The sequence below is a fragment of the Rhineura floridana genome, chromosome 15 (genome assembly GCF_030035675.1).
Source record: "Rhineura floridana isolate rRhiFlo1 chromosome 15, rRhiFlo1.hap2, whole genome shotgun sequence".
Taxonomy (NCBI): domain Eukaryota; kingdom Metazoa; phylum Chordata; class Lepidosauria; order Squamata; family Rhineuridae; genus Rhineura; species Rhineura floridana.
In genome coordinates, this window is record NC_084494.1 from 15,285,808 (window position 1) to 15,303,922 (window position 18,115).

Genomic DNA, 18,115 nt, shown 5'->3' on the forward strand with positions numbered 1-18,115 from the left:
AGTTGTATAGGGCTTGGCGTACCAAAGCCAGCAGCTTGAACGTAGCCCAGTAGCTAATTGGCAGCCAGTGTAATTCTTTCAGCAATGGCATAACAGTATTTCACCCAGGCAAGCATCCAAGTCACTGCATTTTGTGCATTCCCTGTTTGCCCCTCCATTCTCCTCCCCTGTTGTTTTATCTTGAATTTTTGATAGGAAGCTCCTTGGGGCAGGGACTTGTTCTCTGTACCATGCACATTGATGCCACTATATAAATAATAAAGCTTGTTTCCTTGGGAATCAGGATGAACAGGATAAATCAAAGGCCACATGGAAAAGACAGGGTTTGGGTTAGGGTTTTTGGCATCTCAAACTCACCATGTTTCTCCCCGTAACAGGATCCAACCCTTCCAGCAAGTTTACTGCATTCATCCGGGCTGTCTCGCCAATTGTCTCCCTCTCTCAGCCCATCCTCAAGCTCATCCAAGCTATCTCCAAGTCTGAGTACTGTGCCCAGGTAAACAGGAGGTGTGGCTTGTCCCATTGTACTGCAGCAGGGATTGGTGGGGAAGCAGCACTACGATTTCACAATTCTACGAGGTCAATCCCCACCTTTATTCTTTTGACAACTCAGTGAAGAAGTGAAGTAATTTTAGATTCTGAGCTTGGTGGTCTTACTGGTGGTGGGACTTTTTAGATAGTCATGTATATTATATTGCTTACCATATCAGTCTGAATATAGGCCACATTTCCCCTCTCAAATCTGGCTTATGGATAAACCTGGGCACAGCCTATAATTGCGCTCTGGTAGTAGGGAAGCCACAATTTAAGATGAGACCTCAGGAACCACATGGAACTTCAGTCGTTTTTGTAAAAGGATCACCTGCCCTTCTTAACAGGTGGCTCTGGTTGTCCGGTGAGTTATTCATTGTGAGACCAAGCCTAGAAGTTGCACGTGTTGTTAAGATTTAGATCTCATTTTGGGGATGCAGCCTATATTTGGGGGTGGCTTATATTCGGGCCAATACGGTAGTTCAAATTGTGATAAGCCAGCCTTGCTGCATTTGGGTGGCCCTTGTGCTCATTCCTCTGAATGGGATCCTGTACTTCTGCCCCAAAGTCCTGCCCTTATGACGCCACTGTAATAACTTTGCTGCTGCCTTCCTCTTTTCCTCTCTCTTTTAATCTCTCCAGTAATCTTTAGTGCCGCTGCACTATGATGAAGCCCAGATTAAGCAGTGAGATATTTTCCCACTCCCCCGCCATAAACATGCACCCGTGTGTGCAAAGACAAGATGTAAGAGACGGCAGATGTCTTCCCCTGGAATAGTTGGCAGCCCTGAGGAGCACTTGGGTGGGCTAACAGCCGCTGCCACCACCGCGGCTGCTAGCAGGTGCTCATTCTCCCTCTTGCCTACAGGGCACGTCCTGTCAGCAACTGTGTCTTGCTGAAGAGCTCCGCCAACAGGCCTTGCCCATCCCAGGCCACCCCAGGTGCTCTAAAACACACAGCAGCAAGCGTGTCTGGGTGTGCCAGTCCAGGATGCCCCCACGCCCCAGATCTGAGCCACTTTTACTCAGAAGTAGCAACAGGGAAGAGATTAGATTCAGTTTGTGCTTAAAGGCGAGCCTACCTGATTTGTGCTTTCTGACACTACAAGAACTGAAACACAGCCATCCTTCGAAACCTGCACTTCTCAAAAATTTGAGATGCAGTTCTCCAGCCAAGTAATGGGTGCAAACATGCATATAATGAATTAAAGTGTGCATAAAATGCATATATCAGTGAAAATATCATTCACAAAAATATGTTGTATTAGGAGATACCGCTTTGCAAAAATGTGCCTATTGGGCAAAATTTCATAGAAAACGTGTATATTAGGAGAAATTCAAACTAAAATGAGAGCCAGTGTGGCATAGTGGTTATGGTGTTGGACTATGTCCTGGGAGACCAGGGTTCGAATCCCCACACAGCCATGAAGCTCACGGGGTGACCTTGGGCTACTCACTGCCTCTCAGCCTCAGAGGAAGGCAGTGGTAAACCCCCTCTGAATACCGCTTACCATGAAAACCCCATTCATAGGGTCTCCATAAGTCGGGATCGACTTGAAGGCAGTCCATTTCCCCAAGCTAAAATGCTCATGAATTTTCATGAGGACATAACAAAATGGCAAAGTAGTGTGGAGAACTGAACTTAAGACTGGGAAAATGAGAAGCTGAGAGAAACTGAAACTGGCAGATTCATCAGCAGGCCCATTTTACTTTAGTGGCTAATGCTCAAAGTACGCGTGTTCAGTATTCCACTCGGAGCTGCTATGCGGTATGCAGTAGAGAAGACTTGAGTTTCCTTTGGAGAGAGGCTGGGACCGGCCGAAGAGATTCTGCTACCTGAGGCCAAGCAGCAAATGATGCCCCCTGCCTCCCAAATAAAGGTACTTCCACATACTTCAGAAGAGGCAGCTTTCTGTGTTCTGTGCTTTTCGGAAAGGGCCATAAGCTCAGTGGTGAAACTGTTAGATGGCCTTTTAAGGGCAAAGCCCTGATGTTGGCCCGAGATCATTCAAAGAGCTTCATGCTAGAGTTGGAGTTGTGCACCCCAGCTCTTCCCAGTATAATGTCATGTCCCTGTTAGGGCTGTAACTCAGTGGCAGAGCATCTGCTTTGCGTGCAGAAGGTCCTAGGTTCAGTCTCCGGCATCTCCAGGTAGGGCTGGGAGAGACCCCTGTCTGAAACCCTGGACAGCCGCTGCCAGTCAGTGTAGGCAGTACTGAGCTAGATGGACCAATGGACTGACTCAGTATAAGGCAGACTCCTAGGTTTTGACAGTAACCATTTCTAGCTCATGCAGAAGATGAAGATATGGAACAGGATTCTCATATCGCTAGAGAAATATAAAGCCGACTTGCTTTATTAAGTGGAATAGGCCCATTACAATGCACATTGTACCCCATGAGAGGCTTTTATTAGCAACCACGCTTGCTTTTAGTAATAATACTGAAGTTATATTAAGTGCTTAGATGTCATCTATTACAACAGAACTGTAATTGCTTCTAACGTTGTAATTATATGGTTGGCATTACGTGTTTTTTTTTAAAAAAATCTTAGAAATGCAAACATGAAAATAAAGCTTATGAAATAGGAAGTGGGGTAATACAAAAGACATTTGCCCCAATCCACCTGAAGCCCAAAACTAACATGATGACATGATTAGCAATTGCATGAATGGCTCTTAACTAGTACATAGCAAGCATTGGGAGGGGGGCACAATCCAAATCAGGACCCTGCTGGAGCAAGGGAGGGGGGCTTTAAACACTTGCCCCTTCTACTGCATTTGTGATCTAGAGTGTTCTCCCAGCTAGGGATGGGAAAATATGTCAATGTCAGTTTCTCTCTGTCATTTTTCTAATTTTAAGTTCAGTTCTCCACATGTCTACATCTGTTTGTGAATTTAAAAAGTGCTCATGAAAATTCATCTGTATTTATGTGCAAATTTCTCCCACGCATTTTTGCAAAGCAATTTCCCCAAACATCATGCATTTTTGTATGCTGTTTTCACTAATATATGCATTTATATGCACACTTTACCCTAGTTATATATGCATTTTTGTAAACCTTACTGCATTGCAAAATTCGAAGAAATGTGAATTTCAAAGGATAGCTGTGTTTTGGTTCTCATATTGCTTCAGAAAATGAGAATTTGGTAAGTTTGCCTTCATATGTGAGCGGAATCAAATTTCTTTCTCATCCATAACCCCATCACATACACTTTGCATGGAAGAAAAGATTCAGTTGGCAGAAAGTGGGAGGTTTTCTTCCAATACAAAAGCAGGCATGGGGGACTCATTCTCAGTCGATATCAGGGAGGGCACAGGACTAAATCCCCCCTACCTCCCCTAGGGTCCCAGTCCAGATCCCCCCATACTCTTTTCATTTTAAAAGCCATTTGCTACTTGCATCTAGTTTGTTTCCAATTCTATGCATGTTTACTTGTATGCATGTTTGCTTGGAAGGGAGCTGTTATAGCACAGTTGGGAGGAGAGCCTGGCTGGGAGTCCAGAGTTTGTGAGTTCAAATCCCTGCTTGTATCCCCTGGGTGTCAAGGGCCAGCTAAAGATCACCCCCACAGGGAGTGGCTCAGGGGTTACGTGCCCTGCCACCTGTGCAGCCGTGGGCAAGCTGCATAGTCCCAAGGAGCCCAGTTGCCCCCCAGCTGGCAGTTGCGGACGAGAAAGGGGCTGGCTTGTGAAGCTGTGGCAAGCTGAGCAGGCCCTAGCCAGCTGGGGAGGACTAGCCTCAGAGGGAGGCAATGGTAAACCCTCTCTGAATACCGCTTACCATGAACAACCCTATTCATAGGGTACATAAGTCGGGATCGACTTGAAGGCAGTCCATTTCCATTTTTACTTGGAAGTAAGTGGCAGGGCATTTCGTGAGACTTGGTTCTATGCAAGTGTGCACAGGATTACAGCCATCCAGCCTGCCCGTGCTTGCTTGGAAGTAGTCTCCCTGTTTTCAGTGGGGCTTCTCCCAAGTAAGTGTGCATAGGACATTGCAACCCTAGTAATTGCTAGATTTAGATGTATTGAGGCTTAAAGCTGCCAAACTGTGTTCTCTTGCTTGGGAATTAGCTTCCATAGAGTAAACATGGAGACATCCAGCGAGTTGTAGATTATAGCAAAGTACTCCATGTCTCTCACAAAAGTTATCGCCATTTCACAGATATATATATATGAGTGATGGAGATCCTCAGTCCCAGGTGCCAAATGCCTTTCTGTCTGGCCCTTGGGAATCTCTTCAGGCTATGCCCCTCACCACTGCCTAGCTATAATGTTTCCTTGAACGCTGATCATGTTTTTTCCATGCCTAGATGGAGGATGGAGTGGGATATGTGACTAAGGCCCGTATCTGCACTATACATTTTAAAACTGTATCACACCGCATTAAACAGTCATGGCTTCCCCCAAAGGGAAGTGTAGTTTGTTAAGGGTGCTGAGCGCTGTTAGGAAATCCCTGTTCCCATCATACAGCTACAGTTCCCAGAGTCCCCTGGGAAGAGGCATTGATTATTAAACCACTCTGGGGATTGTAGCTCATCTATGGGAATAGGGCTCTCCAAACAGTAGATGGGGCCTAAATTAATATTTTTTGCTTCACCCTGCCCACCATTAGCACAGACGATTGCCTAGAACAGAATGTGGCCCTCAAGCTGAAATAGGTTCCCCACTCCATAACAACCACAGGCCAAGGAATAGGAAGTTGCATACTCTCCTCTTGTTTTTCTTTTTAACAAACCATTCCACCTTTAAAGCCGTTAGTTGACACTTATATTCTTAGATATTTTTTAAAAAATTGAAAGCCCCTTGGTGTGCAAATCAGAACATCTAAGTATAGAAGGAGACCTTAAAAATAGCTATAGGTGAGTGGCGAAGCCTCTCGCAATTCCCAAGCCTGTTTGATTAAAAAGGTTAATCAAGGTGAGGTTTTTGCTGGTCAAGGAGAAGGTTGATCTGTCTGTGAGTTTGAGAGGGAGGTATGCACACACAGAGGCAAACACACCTTTTTTACAATATAAATACACAATGCAAACCCAGGCTCTCTGGTAACATACAGACAGGATTGCTGGTATTTGCATGGGACCTCAAGTCTCTTTAAAAGAAGTTTGACTTGCAGCAGTGAGCTGGTGATCAGTGCTTAATTCCATGCCATGAACAAGCTTCACTAGCTAATCTCTGGAAAGCAAGCCTGTCTTAAAGGCACAAGAGCAAGCCAGTTTTTTTAAAAAATCTGGTCAGTTGGTAACCCTTCATATATAGTCTTTGAAAGTTAGGATTTCCATTTCCCAGGGTGACAAAAATGACTGTTTCTCAGAGAGTCCAAATAAAACAGGATGTCTACATTTGCAGAACATCACCCAGTATCCCAAAGCTCTTTAAGAAACTGAACTACCTACAACACTTTCCTTCTAACATGAGATAATACACATTTATCCAGCTTCCTCCAACTTGCAATCAGCTGCTCAAACAGAAATGTGGAGGCCAGCATCACAAGGTCTACACCAGGAGGGCTAACTGGCAGTCTGTGGGCCATATCCAGCCCATCAAGCTACAGGAAGTGGCCTGTTGGCCCCTCAACTTCGTCTATCAATCTGATTGGGAGATAAAGTACTCTGTCCAATCTTTAAGGAGCTATTTCTGAAGAACAGCTTTATCTCCTGATTTCTGGAGAGAAACCCCCCCGCCTGTTCTTCAGAGATCCTTTCTAAAGAGCAGGCAGAGGGATCTTTTATCTCAATTCTTAGCGCTAAGTACCACAGAACTGAGATCAAAGATCAAGCCTCTCCCTGCTCTTAAGAGTAAAAGGCCAGCATTTTCCTGCAGCCTGACTCCAGTGCTGCAGTGGGGTTAGGGTTTAGAAGAGTCTGTGTAAAGTAAAAAAGGGTTACGGTTAAATTTGGAGTGGGGAGAACTAATGCTGGTTGTGTGCATCTATGTATGAGAGTTTATGTATGAATGTGTGACAGCATGTCTGCGTGAGTGAAAGAGAGGGGGAACAAGTGCTGTGTGCAGTCACAGTTAGAGGGGTGGGGTGGCATTACTCACCTGGCTTCCCAACACCAGGGTTGCTGCTGGTTACAGATAGGAGAAGGAGTGAAGTGGGGTGGAGGTTAGCACAGTGTGGATGCAGTGGCAGAGCCAGTCAGATGCAGTGGCGGCTGGTGGCTCCATGGCAATGGGTAGTGGAATCCGCTCCGGGTTTTGCCCAAACTTTCAAGGAGTTCTCCAAAAGCACTTTCAACAGTTCCTTGAAAGTTCGGACTAAAACCCTGAGTTGATTCCACTGCCCCACTGACATGGAGCCATCAGCTGCCACTGGTCAGATGCTCCCACTGCTGTACCCGCACTGATCTCTTCTCCTTTCCTGTCTCAGCAACAGGCAGTGGACTGGTGTTAGGAAACCAAGTAAGCAACACCACCCTGTCCTGCTCTGCTAGCCACTGCTGACTGTGTGCCAACCTGTCTGGTGTGCTGAATGTGCTGCCTGGTGAGTGGCTGTGTGTGATTTGTATGCATGCATACCGTGGCCACTCCCACTGCTGCCATGTGGCCCTCGCAGGGGTGACTCACCCTGCCCTCCCTTGTTCAAGGTTTTTAAACAGAGGCTGGATGGTCATCTGTCAGGAATGCTGTTGCGCATATAGGGAGCTGACTTATACCAAGTCAGACTGTTAGTCCATCTAGCTTAATATTTTCTACACTGACTAGCAGTGGCTCTCCAGGGTTTCAGGCAGGGAATCTCTCCCAACCCTGACTGGAGTTGCTGGGGATTAAACCTGAGACCTTCTGTGTGCAAAGCAGATGCTCTACCACTGAATTACAGCCCTTCCCCAAAGCCAGAGCACAGGGTGCCTCTAGCCCAGTATTTCCTACCACAGCAGTATGTCGGACTAGATGATCAGGGCCGGCGCCATGCGTGACTGGGCCCTTGGGTGCCAGCCTGCCCCAGACCTCCTGCTCCCAGCCCCCCACCCCCAGACCGTGCGGGACCACTCCACCTACCTCTTTTCTCTTTCTGTGAACGCCCTGCATGCTGGGCACGCAGGTCACTGCCATCAACCAAGATGGGGGCGGAGGCGTCTCAAAGGGCCTGATACCCCTGCCGCCATCTTTGTTGATGGCACATATGCATGCTATGCTGCGCGCACATGCCTGCCATCAATCAAGATGGCATCAGACCCTTAGAGAAGTCTCTGCTGCCATCTTGGTCGATGGCAGCTGCGCGCACAGCGCATAGGGCATTCAAAGAAAGGGGGAAGAGGTAGGTGGAGTGGGTGGGCTCTGCGGGTCTACACAGTCTGTAGAGGGGGGCTGGGAGTTCCATCTCTGCGATCTGCAGCAGGGTCGGGAGTTGACCCTGCTGAGGAACGTGGAAAGGGAGCACTACCCCCACATCTTGAGGGGTCCTTCAGGCCCTTTGGCACTGGCCCTGTACATGATCTTTGAGGATGCTTCCCACTCTGTGATTCTATTACTCCTTAGAGTTGCTTGCACGAGAGTGTCCCTATTCTCATTTATTAATTTTGTTGGCAAGGATGACTTCCAGGAGACAGAACCGCGACTTTGTTTCTGGCTGCTTCTAGGTGGCTATTTTGCATATATTACTAACTTGGGATTTCCTTTGCTACCTGTGTTTTTCCTCTTTCTTTCTTTCTTTCTTTCTTTCTTTCTTTCTTTCTTTCTTTCTTTCTTTCTTTCTTTCTTTCTTTCTTTCTTTCTTTCTTTCTTTCTTTCTTTCTTTCTTTCTTTCTTTCTTTCTTTCTATACAGATTTTAATTTTATGGAGCTGTGAGAAGCCACCCCCACAGAGCAGTAAATGGCCGCAGACGACCGTCCCTTTGACCATCATCCAAGGCAGCAACGTGAGTTGGCTTGGGTTGCAGTGGAGGATGTTCCCTTTGAGACAGGAGTGGGGACACATTTTCAGCCCAAGGGCCACATTCCCTCACGAGCAACCTTTCGGGGGCCGCATGCCAGTGGTGGGTGGTGCCAGAGTCAAAGCTGGGCAGAGCAACAGATGTGACACCTCCCTCTGCAGGAAAGTGCATTCCAGCTGCACAAACATCAAGGGGCTTCTGCACACACGTCTCTTTCTTCCACCCAGGCAAGCAAGGGGCACTGTCACAGTTCAGGGACACACCCCAGCCAGCCAAAAGCGCTTGAGAAGCTGGTGACAGGATGCAGCTTGGCAGTGGAGATTGGTGGCTCTGATGTCATTTGGGCAGTGAATTTGCTCTGGGTTTTAGCCTGAACTTTCAAGAAGCTGTCCAATGTGCTGAGCCTCTTGGACAGGTCCTTGAAAGTTTGAACTAAAACCCAGAGTGGGTTCACTTCCTCACCGCCATTGGAGCCACCAGTCTCCACTGTCGCTTGGGGAGAGTCCTGGAGGGCTGCCGTTGGCCCCTAGGCCTGAGGTTCCCCACCTCTGCTTTGGGAGATATTATTATTAAATTGATTAGCCATCTTTCACCAACAGGTCTCAGGGTGGGTTACAGCAGTTTAAAAGTCTTTGTTAAAAGTATCTAAATTACAGTCACATAAATAGGGTGGGTCCTGAAAACATACATCTCGAGTGCCAAAGGCCAAGGTGAAGAGATGCTTCTTTTCCATTCACCGAAAACTGTATTAGGAGAAATGCACAGAGATGCATCTCTTGAAAGCAGGTCTAGCCTCAGCAGTTGGTGTAATCGTGCATCTGCCAAGGCCTTAACTCCAGTAAGGGGCCCACTGCATATCTGTTGAGCCTCTTGGCCTTGCTCCTCTCCCTTCCTGTTGGCCCAGTTGCCTTCTCTGAACATGCGACCAGTGACGAGAGCAAAGAGAAGGAGCGACAGCTTTCACTCACTGTGCACTTTTCTTCTGGAAAGTGGAGTGGATCGAGCCCAGTGGGAGAGGGCAAACAAATAGTCAGGGGCAAGGATGAGGTGGGTCCATAGTGCCTTTTACACGCAGCCCAGGTTATTGGGTGGTCTCATCTACGGCTATTCTGTAGTGGTGGGGAACCCTCAGTCTGCAAGTCAAATTAAGTCTGTCAGGCCTTCCATTTGGCCCAACAGGCTGTTCTGGCCAAGCCACGCCCACCTGCCCTACAGCTGGGCCAATCAGCTGGATGTTGGGGCTTCCATAGCGTCATGCGTGGAGGTATGAAGCCCTGACAATCAGCTGATTATTCATGTGGGCAAAAACAGGTCACCTGGCATCATTGTGATGTCAGCCCCACCCACCTGTGGCCTGCAGGGTGTATGAGGTCAGGATCCAGACCACTGGCCAGATCCACTGCCCCCCCCCCCGCTTTAAAGAGGGTGGAAAGAGGTGAGGCTTCTGAGTCTCTGTTCACCTTTCCATACTGGGTGGCAACTGCTGTGTGATTGTGAGAGGGAAGGTTTTTCCATTCATGCCCCTTTTGTGTCTCCTCTTTTCTGCTGAAGGTCAGTGACCGGTTTTTGCCTTACTCAGCCATTGGGACAGATGCGGTGCTGAGCCTGGATGAACACACCAGCCTCTCGACCAGCGAGGTGAGGCAGTACTCTAGGGCCCTTTAACCAGAACATATGGATGTGCCAAAAGGCAACCATTTCTGGGATGGAGCTTGGGTATGTTAACAGGGCATAGCAACTATTTCACCCTTGGTGGGAAGTCTAGATCAGGGGTCCTTTTAAAGGTGGCCCTGCAAAGCTTAAAGACTACTGATTTCTTGGGGTAGAATTTGTTTATTAAATTTATATCCTACCTTTCTGGAGCCCCAGTGGCAAACATATCAGCAAAAACTATTGAACAATAAGAAAAAGAAAAGCATTCTAAAAATAATTAAAAACAATCTAGAACACAATTAGTTAAAAGCATTCTAGAACACAGTCACAGCTAAAAACATTATTTCATCCAATAATCTCTGGGTTGCCAAGAACAGTCCCCTTCAGCTATCAAATGCCTGGGCAAACATGAATGTTTTCAAATTGCTCCTGAAAGTCAATAGTGACAGAGACAGACACACCTCACTGGGGAGGGAATTACACAAATGGGGAACCAACCCTGAAGAGGCCCTGTCACAGGTTAGCGCCAACCAGGCAGCCCCCAATGGCTGCAACACCAACAAGGCCTCATCTGCCACTTGTAGGATCCGAGGGGGTTGATACTGGGGAAGGCACTCTTTTAGATACTTGGGTCCCGAGCTGTTTAGGGCTTTATATGCTAGCACTAACACCTTGAATTGGGCCCAATAACTCATGGGCAGAACATTGGACTAATTAAAAATCATTTGAAATGTGGTGTTGGAGGAGAGCTTTGCGCACATCATAGACTGTGAAAAAGACAAATAATAATAAACCAGAACTGTCACTAGAAGCTAAAATGATGGAACTGAGGTTATCATACTTTGGACACATAATGAGAAGACATGATTCACTAGAAAAGACAGTAATGCTGGGAAAAACAGAAGGGAGTAGAAAAAGAGGAAGGCCAAACGAGAGATGGATTAATTCCACAAAGGAAGCCACAGACCTGAACTTACAAGATCTGAACAGGGTGGTTCATGACAGATCCTATTGGAGGTTGCTGATTCACAGGGTCGCCATATGTTGAAATTGACTTGAAGGCACATAACAACAACAACAATCCAATGGCTGGTGTCCAGCTGTATAACATTGCATAGGATTCCTGTGAGAAGCCCACAAGCAGGACCTGAGTGCAATAGCAATTCTGTCCACTTGTGATTTCCAGCAACTGGCACTCAGAGGCATTCTGCCTCGTAACAGTGGAGATAGTACATATCCATCGTGGCTAGCAGACATCCATAGCCATATCCTCCATGCATTTGTCTAATCCTCTTTTAAAGCTATCCAAGTTGGTGGCCACTGAATACTTTTTGGATGATTTATTTATTTATTTATTAAATTTCTATACCGCCCCATAGCCGAAGCTCTCTGGGCGGTTCACAACAAATAAACATCTGAAATACAAGTAAAAAGCCACATATAACACAAGTTAAAAATGAATTAATTAAAACAAAAATATAAACATAACTAAACACATAACTAACTGCAAAACTCAATACTAAAATATTAAGATGTTAAGATGTAAAATTAGTAAGAATGTTAAAGCGTTAAGATAATTAAAATGTCAACATATTAAATAATTTAGATGTTTAAATGTTTAAAATGTTTAACATGTTTAAAATGTTTAAAATGCCTGGGAGAAGAGGAAGGTTTTTCCCTGACGCCGAAAAGATAGTAATGTTGGCGCCAGGCGAACCTCATCAGGAAGGGCATTCCATAGTTCGGGGGCCACCACTGAAAAGGCCCTCTTTCTCGTTGTCACCCTCCGGGCTTCTCTCTGAGTAGGCACCCGGAGGAGGGCCTTTGATGTTGAGTGGAGCGTACGGGTAGGTTCATATCGGGAGAGGCGTTCCATCAGGTATAGTGGTCCCAAGCTGTGTAAGGCTTTATAAGTTAAAACCAGCACCTTGAATCGGGCCCAGAAACATATCGGCAGCCAGTGCAAGCGGGCCAGAATCAGTGTTATATGTTCAGACCGCCTGGTCCCTGTTAACAGTCTGGCCGCTGCATTTTGCACAAGCTGTAGTTTCCAAACCGTCTTCAAAGGCAGCCCCACGTAGAGTGCATTGCAGTAGTCCAGTTTAGAGGTTACCAGTGCATGGACAACTGAAGCCAGGTTATCCTTCTCCAGATAAGGGCGTAGTTGGGCCACCAGCCGAAGTTGGTAAAAAGCACTCCGTGCCACCGAGGCTACCTGTGCCTCTAGTGACAGGGATGGTTCTAAAAGAACTCCCAAACTACGAACCTGTTCCTTCAGGGGGAGTGCAACCCCATCCAGGACAGGTTGAACATCCACCATCTGATCAGGAGAACCAGCTGTTTGAGCTGTGATCTCTTAGGTATCTTGCCTTCAGCTCACTCCCCCACTCCCTTCCCGCAGAGATCCTTTGCAGGGAGCCTGCTGCCTGGCAACATCAGGTAAGCCCAAAGATGAGAACAGGAAAGGGTGCTTGCATCAACCTGCACCATCTGGGCACTATGTTATTTCTGATCCCGACAGGGCTAGTCAAAGACATTTAGCTATCTGAGGTGGAGCAGCAAACAGTGCTCCCTCCCACTGCTGCCACCAGGTCAAGATGAATAACGGGCACAAGGCCAGGCACATTAATTTGGCACATGAGTAGGGATGGGGGGGAAATTCAATTCAGCTTGCATCTAACAGCAAATTTACCTAATTTGCACTTTCCTAAAACAACACAGAAAGTGAAGCTCAGCCATCCTTTGAAATTGGCACTTTTCTGTATTTTGCAATGTCATTCTCCAGCCAAGTAATGTGCACAAAATGCACATACTAGAGGTAAAAGTGTGCATTGAAATGCATCAGTGAAAATAGTATACAAAAATGTGTTATATAAGAGGAAATTGCTTTGAAAAAATGTATGTTAGGCAGAATTGCATTCAAATATGTGTATGAGGAGAGATTAGTAGTAAAATGCTAATGAATTTTCATGAGGACTTGATTTTTAAAATGTGCAAACTGATGTGGAACTGTGGAGAACTGAACTTAAGAGTGGAAATACAAGTAACTGATAGAAACCAAATTTGCCAGAGTCACCCATTTCTACACAAAAACCCCATGCAACCTCCTCTCCCCTTCCTTCCCTCCCTGGCAGTAAAAAAATACAACAATTAATTGAATAACAAACCATTTTCAGCCCTCTCATGACATCCAGTATCTCCTGGGTGAGGCAGCTGCCTCACTCCGCCTAATGGCAGGGCTGGCCATGGTTCTTTATACTGTAGTTGAATGTGATTGTATTTTGCACATGTTTTGCGAGCCACTGTGAGAGCCTTTTGAGGGCTGTAAAGCAGGATGCATGTATGCTAAATAAAAACATCAATAAATAACAATTCCAGGGTTGAGCTCCAGCATTGGTAACAGGTCCTGGGGCTAATTCCTCCTCCTGCGCCTTGGCTCAGATCAACCTCTGCCATCTGGGCACCAAATCTTGCACACTCCTCAGGACTGGGCCAGGCACAGAAGAGACCTCTGGGGATGCTCAGTTGACACTATGCTACCTCCTTGTTTATGACCTGCCTTTGTTGCTGCACAGCCTAGGCTTCATCCCAGGGTATGGTCTGAAGGCACACAAGGTCACAACCTTGCTGAAGCTAAGCTGGTCTGGGTCTGGTCAGTGCCTGGATGGGAGACCGCCTGGGAACCACATGTATGATGCTTTATGAAAGAAAGAAAGGCAGGAGATGGATGGATGCTTCGATGGATGGTCGGTCGGTCGGTCGGTCAGTCCAAAGCCTTCTGTTCAAATGCCAGGCCAGAGTTGGTTATCTGGATGGAGACTGGAAGGGATTTGATGCTAGGCAAGGGTGGCCTTGGATGTGTGATAGGAACATAGGAGCTACCTTATACCAAGTCAGACCATTGGTCCTTCTAGCTCAGTATTGTCCACACTGACTGGCAGCAGCTCTCCAGGGTTTCAGGCAAGAGTCTGTCTTCCAATCCTACCTGAAGATGCTGGGGATTGAACCTGGGACCATCTGCATCCAAAGCAGGTGCCCTACGCCATTTGAGGCTCTTGCCTGTAATTGTTTTAGGGAGTGGTGAGCAAGGGAGAAGTTCCTTTGTCTCAAACAGGGCTTAGAGGAGCAGATAACTTGAGGTGGGGCAAAAGGTTTTGTTGTTCTTTTATATACAGGCGTGCCGACTTTTCCCAGGGCAAAGAAGGCAAGTTGCCTTGAAGGTCACATCTCAAACAAGCAATTGCTCAAGAAGTATTCAATGGTCACCAACTTGGAAGGTGTTAAAAGAGGGTCAGATAAATTCATGGAGGGCAAGGCTATCAGTGGCTACTAGCCATGACAGCTATGGTGCCCTGGGCTCCTACTGGGAGAAAGGGTGGGATATACATCCAATAAATAAATAATAAAATAAATAAATATGTTCTGCACTGTAGGAGGCTGTGTGCCTCTGAAGACCAGTTGCTGGGAGTCACAAGTGGGGAGAGTTGCTCTTGTATTCAGGTCCTGCTTGTGGGCTTTCTGTAATGGGCATCTGGTTGGCCACTGAGAACAGGATGCTGGACTAGATGGGCTTTTAGCCTGATCCAGCAGGGCTTGTCTTATATTCCTAAGTATGCAATTGCATCTTGTATTATCCTCTCTACAAGGATCTTACAGGTGTATTTGAATGGGATAGCCCTTGTGGGGACTGTGCCACTTGAAAATGAAGAGGCCATAACTCAGAGGTAGGAGTCATGCTTTGCATACAGAAGATCCGAGGCCTGGTCTCAGAGCCTGTCCCATTACAAGGATCTCTGAGCTGGGAAAGCCCTTGGCGTGAGGCCCTGAAGAGTCTCTGCCAGTGGGAGAAGACAATTCTGGGCCAGAAGGAGTTAGTATAGCTCAGTATAAAATAGCTTCATATGTTCCTCATAAGTGGGGGGAATCATATGTTTAAATGCTCTCCCACTTAAGAAATCCCCTGCATATGGAAAGCTAGCATTTCAAGGAGAAAGCTAAGCTTGAATCCTTTCACCTATCTTTCTGCGTGCAGGGAGTTCTTATTAAGGAGCATCTTTCAAAAACAGAATTCCCCAGCACGACCACCTGAATTCTGAAGTGGGACAATCCCAGGATGTGTATACCATATGCTTTTATTTGCATGGTTGTATTGACTGTTGTAGGTCCACAGCCTACTTAAAAGTGCTGGAAGAGGGATGATGGGATGGGAAGCAGTTTGCCTTTCTTTGAGGAATGGTGTAGTTTGTTATCCTCTTCCTTCTGTCTTCCTGACTCTCCAGGTTGACTTTGCCTTTGTGGTGTGGAGGAGTTTCCCCGAGAGGATTGTTGGCTTCCCTATGCGCAGCCACTTCTGGGATGCCAACAAGGGCCAATGGAGCTACACCTCAAAATGGACCAATGAGTTCTCCATGGTTCTCACTGCGGCTGCGTTCTATCACAGGTATCCCCTTCCTCAGTTATCATTATCGAGAAGGACCTGCAACAAAATGTTATAGTGTGCTCCTACTCAGGGTTCCAACCAGTCAACCGTGCCCTCTTCCAGTGTACTCCATTCTACTCTCCTTCTCCTCCTGGTTTTCTCGGTTTTTTCCCCCTCCACCCCCTTGCAATAGTTACCCAACATTCGATGGCCATTGAGCATGCTCAGTCCTCATTGGGCTGTTTTAGGTTCCGCCCCACCTCACTTGTTGGGATATTTCTCATATATATATCTGCAAACTTCAGAGTTCCCCCAAACCTTCTGATTCCTCTTGTGCAGGTACACTAGAGTGTAATTTTGGGTGCGTAAGGATCCACACTTGAAAAAGATCACATCCACATGATACATTTAAAGCATATGACTTCCCCTAAAGAATCCCGTGAACTGTAGTTTGAGAAGGGAGTTGGGAATTGTAGCCCAGGATTCTTTGGGAAAGTGCTTTAAAGGTATAGTGTGGATGTGACCAAACTGAGTTTCCCATTATTATAAGTGTGTCTGTCTGTTTGTGTTTGTATGTGTTTAATAAAGGTGTATATGTTTGTAATGAATGATTAAGAAAGGGCGTGATGAAGCAGGAATATCCTAGGGTCTACCCATCAAGCAAGATCATCTTCTGGCACCCTTCCCTGAATACTCCCGTCTTCAAAGGTTATATTAAGCAGGGGGCCACATGGCGTGAGGGCCCTTTCTGTGGTGGACCCTCAACTGCAAAACATTAACGAAAAGGTGGGAGGAGCCATTGACAGCCAAGTCTCCTGCTTCATTGGGAGATTAAGGCATATTATGCAAGGATGCTTTAAGGTGTGGGTTTGTAACAGGCGTTTAACTCATGCACTTCAAAGGAAGGACGCCAGCAAGTGGGGACTGTGGTCCATTGTTCTGTGCCTTGATTTGGGTGCTAGGATTTAAAGTCTCCTCTATACTCAGCAGAACCTGATCTATAAGTTTGCTCTCGTCCGACCCTCATCTGCCTGTCTTCTTACTTACAACCAGCGCAAGGAGTGGCTCTGTCAGCTTCCTCCTCTTTGGTCTCAGTGTTACCCCTTGTAGAACTCAGCAGGGAGGAGGACAGGGACAGAACTAGAATTAGTAGGCTCTGCCTGTCATTGGCCCTGGCTCCGCCTACTGTTGGGCTCCCTGCCTTCCTCCCCACCATTCTCCATGGGCACCAGCGACCACTGTCCCTACTAGACCAACTGACTCCCTGTACAGTCATAGGATAAGCCACTAATATGCCTGTTTCTCCTTTCCCACTGCTTCCCTGCCCCTTCCATTTCCCCCACCCACCCACCCACCCACCCACAGGTATTATCACAGCCTCTTCACCAATTATTTGCCTGCTAGACTAAGGAGCCTCATCGATCAGATTGCCAACTGTGAGGACATATTGATGAACTTCCTGGTTTCCACTGTCACCAAGCTACCTCCCATCAAAGTGACCCAGAGGAAACAGCACCGAGATACTCCCCCTCAGCAGGTACAGGGTTTAGACAGGACAGTGTGGATCATTTGCACATCATTCCCCTCCCCCAATAGCCATTGGGGCCCTTGAAGCCTTATGTTAGGCCAGCTTTTCCAGCATACTGACTGATGGGAGTTGTAGTCCAAAACATCTGGAGGGGACCAGATTTGGGAAGAATCAGGTGCCAGGTGATGGGGGGGAAAGGCTTTTGTCTGCTTGAGACTCTGGGAAGCTGCTGGGACTCAGGGGACATGATGCTGGACTAGAGTAGGGATGGACATATCTGCCAATCTTGGTGCTCTCAGTTCCAAGCATTTCCTCAGCAATTTAAAAAAGAAAAATCTCATGAAAATTCATCAGCATATTAGTGCGGTTAGCATGCTAAGTTTATTATTTTTCCTAATAAACACATTTTTGTGCAGTTTTGACTAACATACACATTTCCCCAATCAATTTCCCCTAATATGTTGCATTTTTGTATATTATGTTCATATTAGGGATGGGCGAGAAATTCGATTCAGTTTGCATTTCAAGCCGAATCTATCAAATTAGCATTTTCCAAAACAATATGAGAACCAAATCACAGCTATCCTTCAAAATTCAAACTTATTTGGATTTTGTGATGCTGTTCATCCACCAAACAATGTTTACAAAAATGCATATATGAGGGGAAAGTGTGCATGAGAATGAATATGTGGGTGAAAACAACACGCAAAAATGCATCATCTGATAAGAAATGGCTCGCAAAACTGTGTACATTAGTCAAAACTGCCTACAAAAATGTGTTTATTAGGAGAAATTTGTGCTAAAAGTTGGAATTTTCATTAGCATTTTTTAAAAAAAAATGCAAATTGATGCAGAAATTTGGAGAAGTGAATTTAAGACTGGAAAAATGAGAAACAGAAAGAAGTGAAATTGACAGATCTTTCTGCACACTTCCCCCATTCTATGTATTTGTGCACATTGTTTGGTTGGAGAATTCCATCTCAAAATTCAGGGAAGTGCAAATTTTGCATGATAGCTGTGTTTCAGTTCACTTACTGGCTTGAGATGTGCAAACTACATCATTTCTCATTAAAATGCAAATAAAATATCAAACTTTGCTCTCATC

The 18,115-nt window shown here is 46.2% G+C and overlaps 1 protein-coding gene across 2 annotated transcripts in view; it reads left to right on the plus strand.

The window, feature by feature from the left end:
• Window positions 1-18,115, plus strand: part of EXTL1 (exostosin like glycosyltransferase 1) — a 90,283-nt gene that overhangs the window by 71,422 nt on the left and 746 nt on the right. For both annotated transcript variants that reach the window (XM_061597149.1, XM_061597148.1), the window contains exons 6-10: window positions 378-496; window positions 8,303-8,395; window positions 9,962-10,048; window positions 15,343-15,503; window positions 16,848-17,019. In XM_061597149.1, the coding sequence (XP_061453133.1) occupies window positions 378-496; window positions 8,303-8,395; window positions 9,962-10,048; window positions 15,343-15,503; window positions 16,848-17,019 (632 nt within the window). The remainder of the gene's footprint in view (window positions 1-377; window positions 497-8,302; window positions 8,396-9,961; window positions 10,049-15,342; window positions 15,504-16,847; window positions 17,020-18,115) is intronic.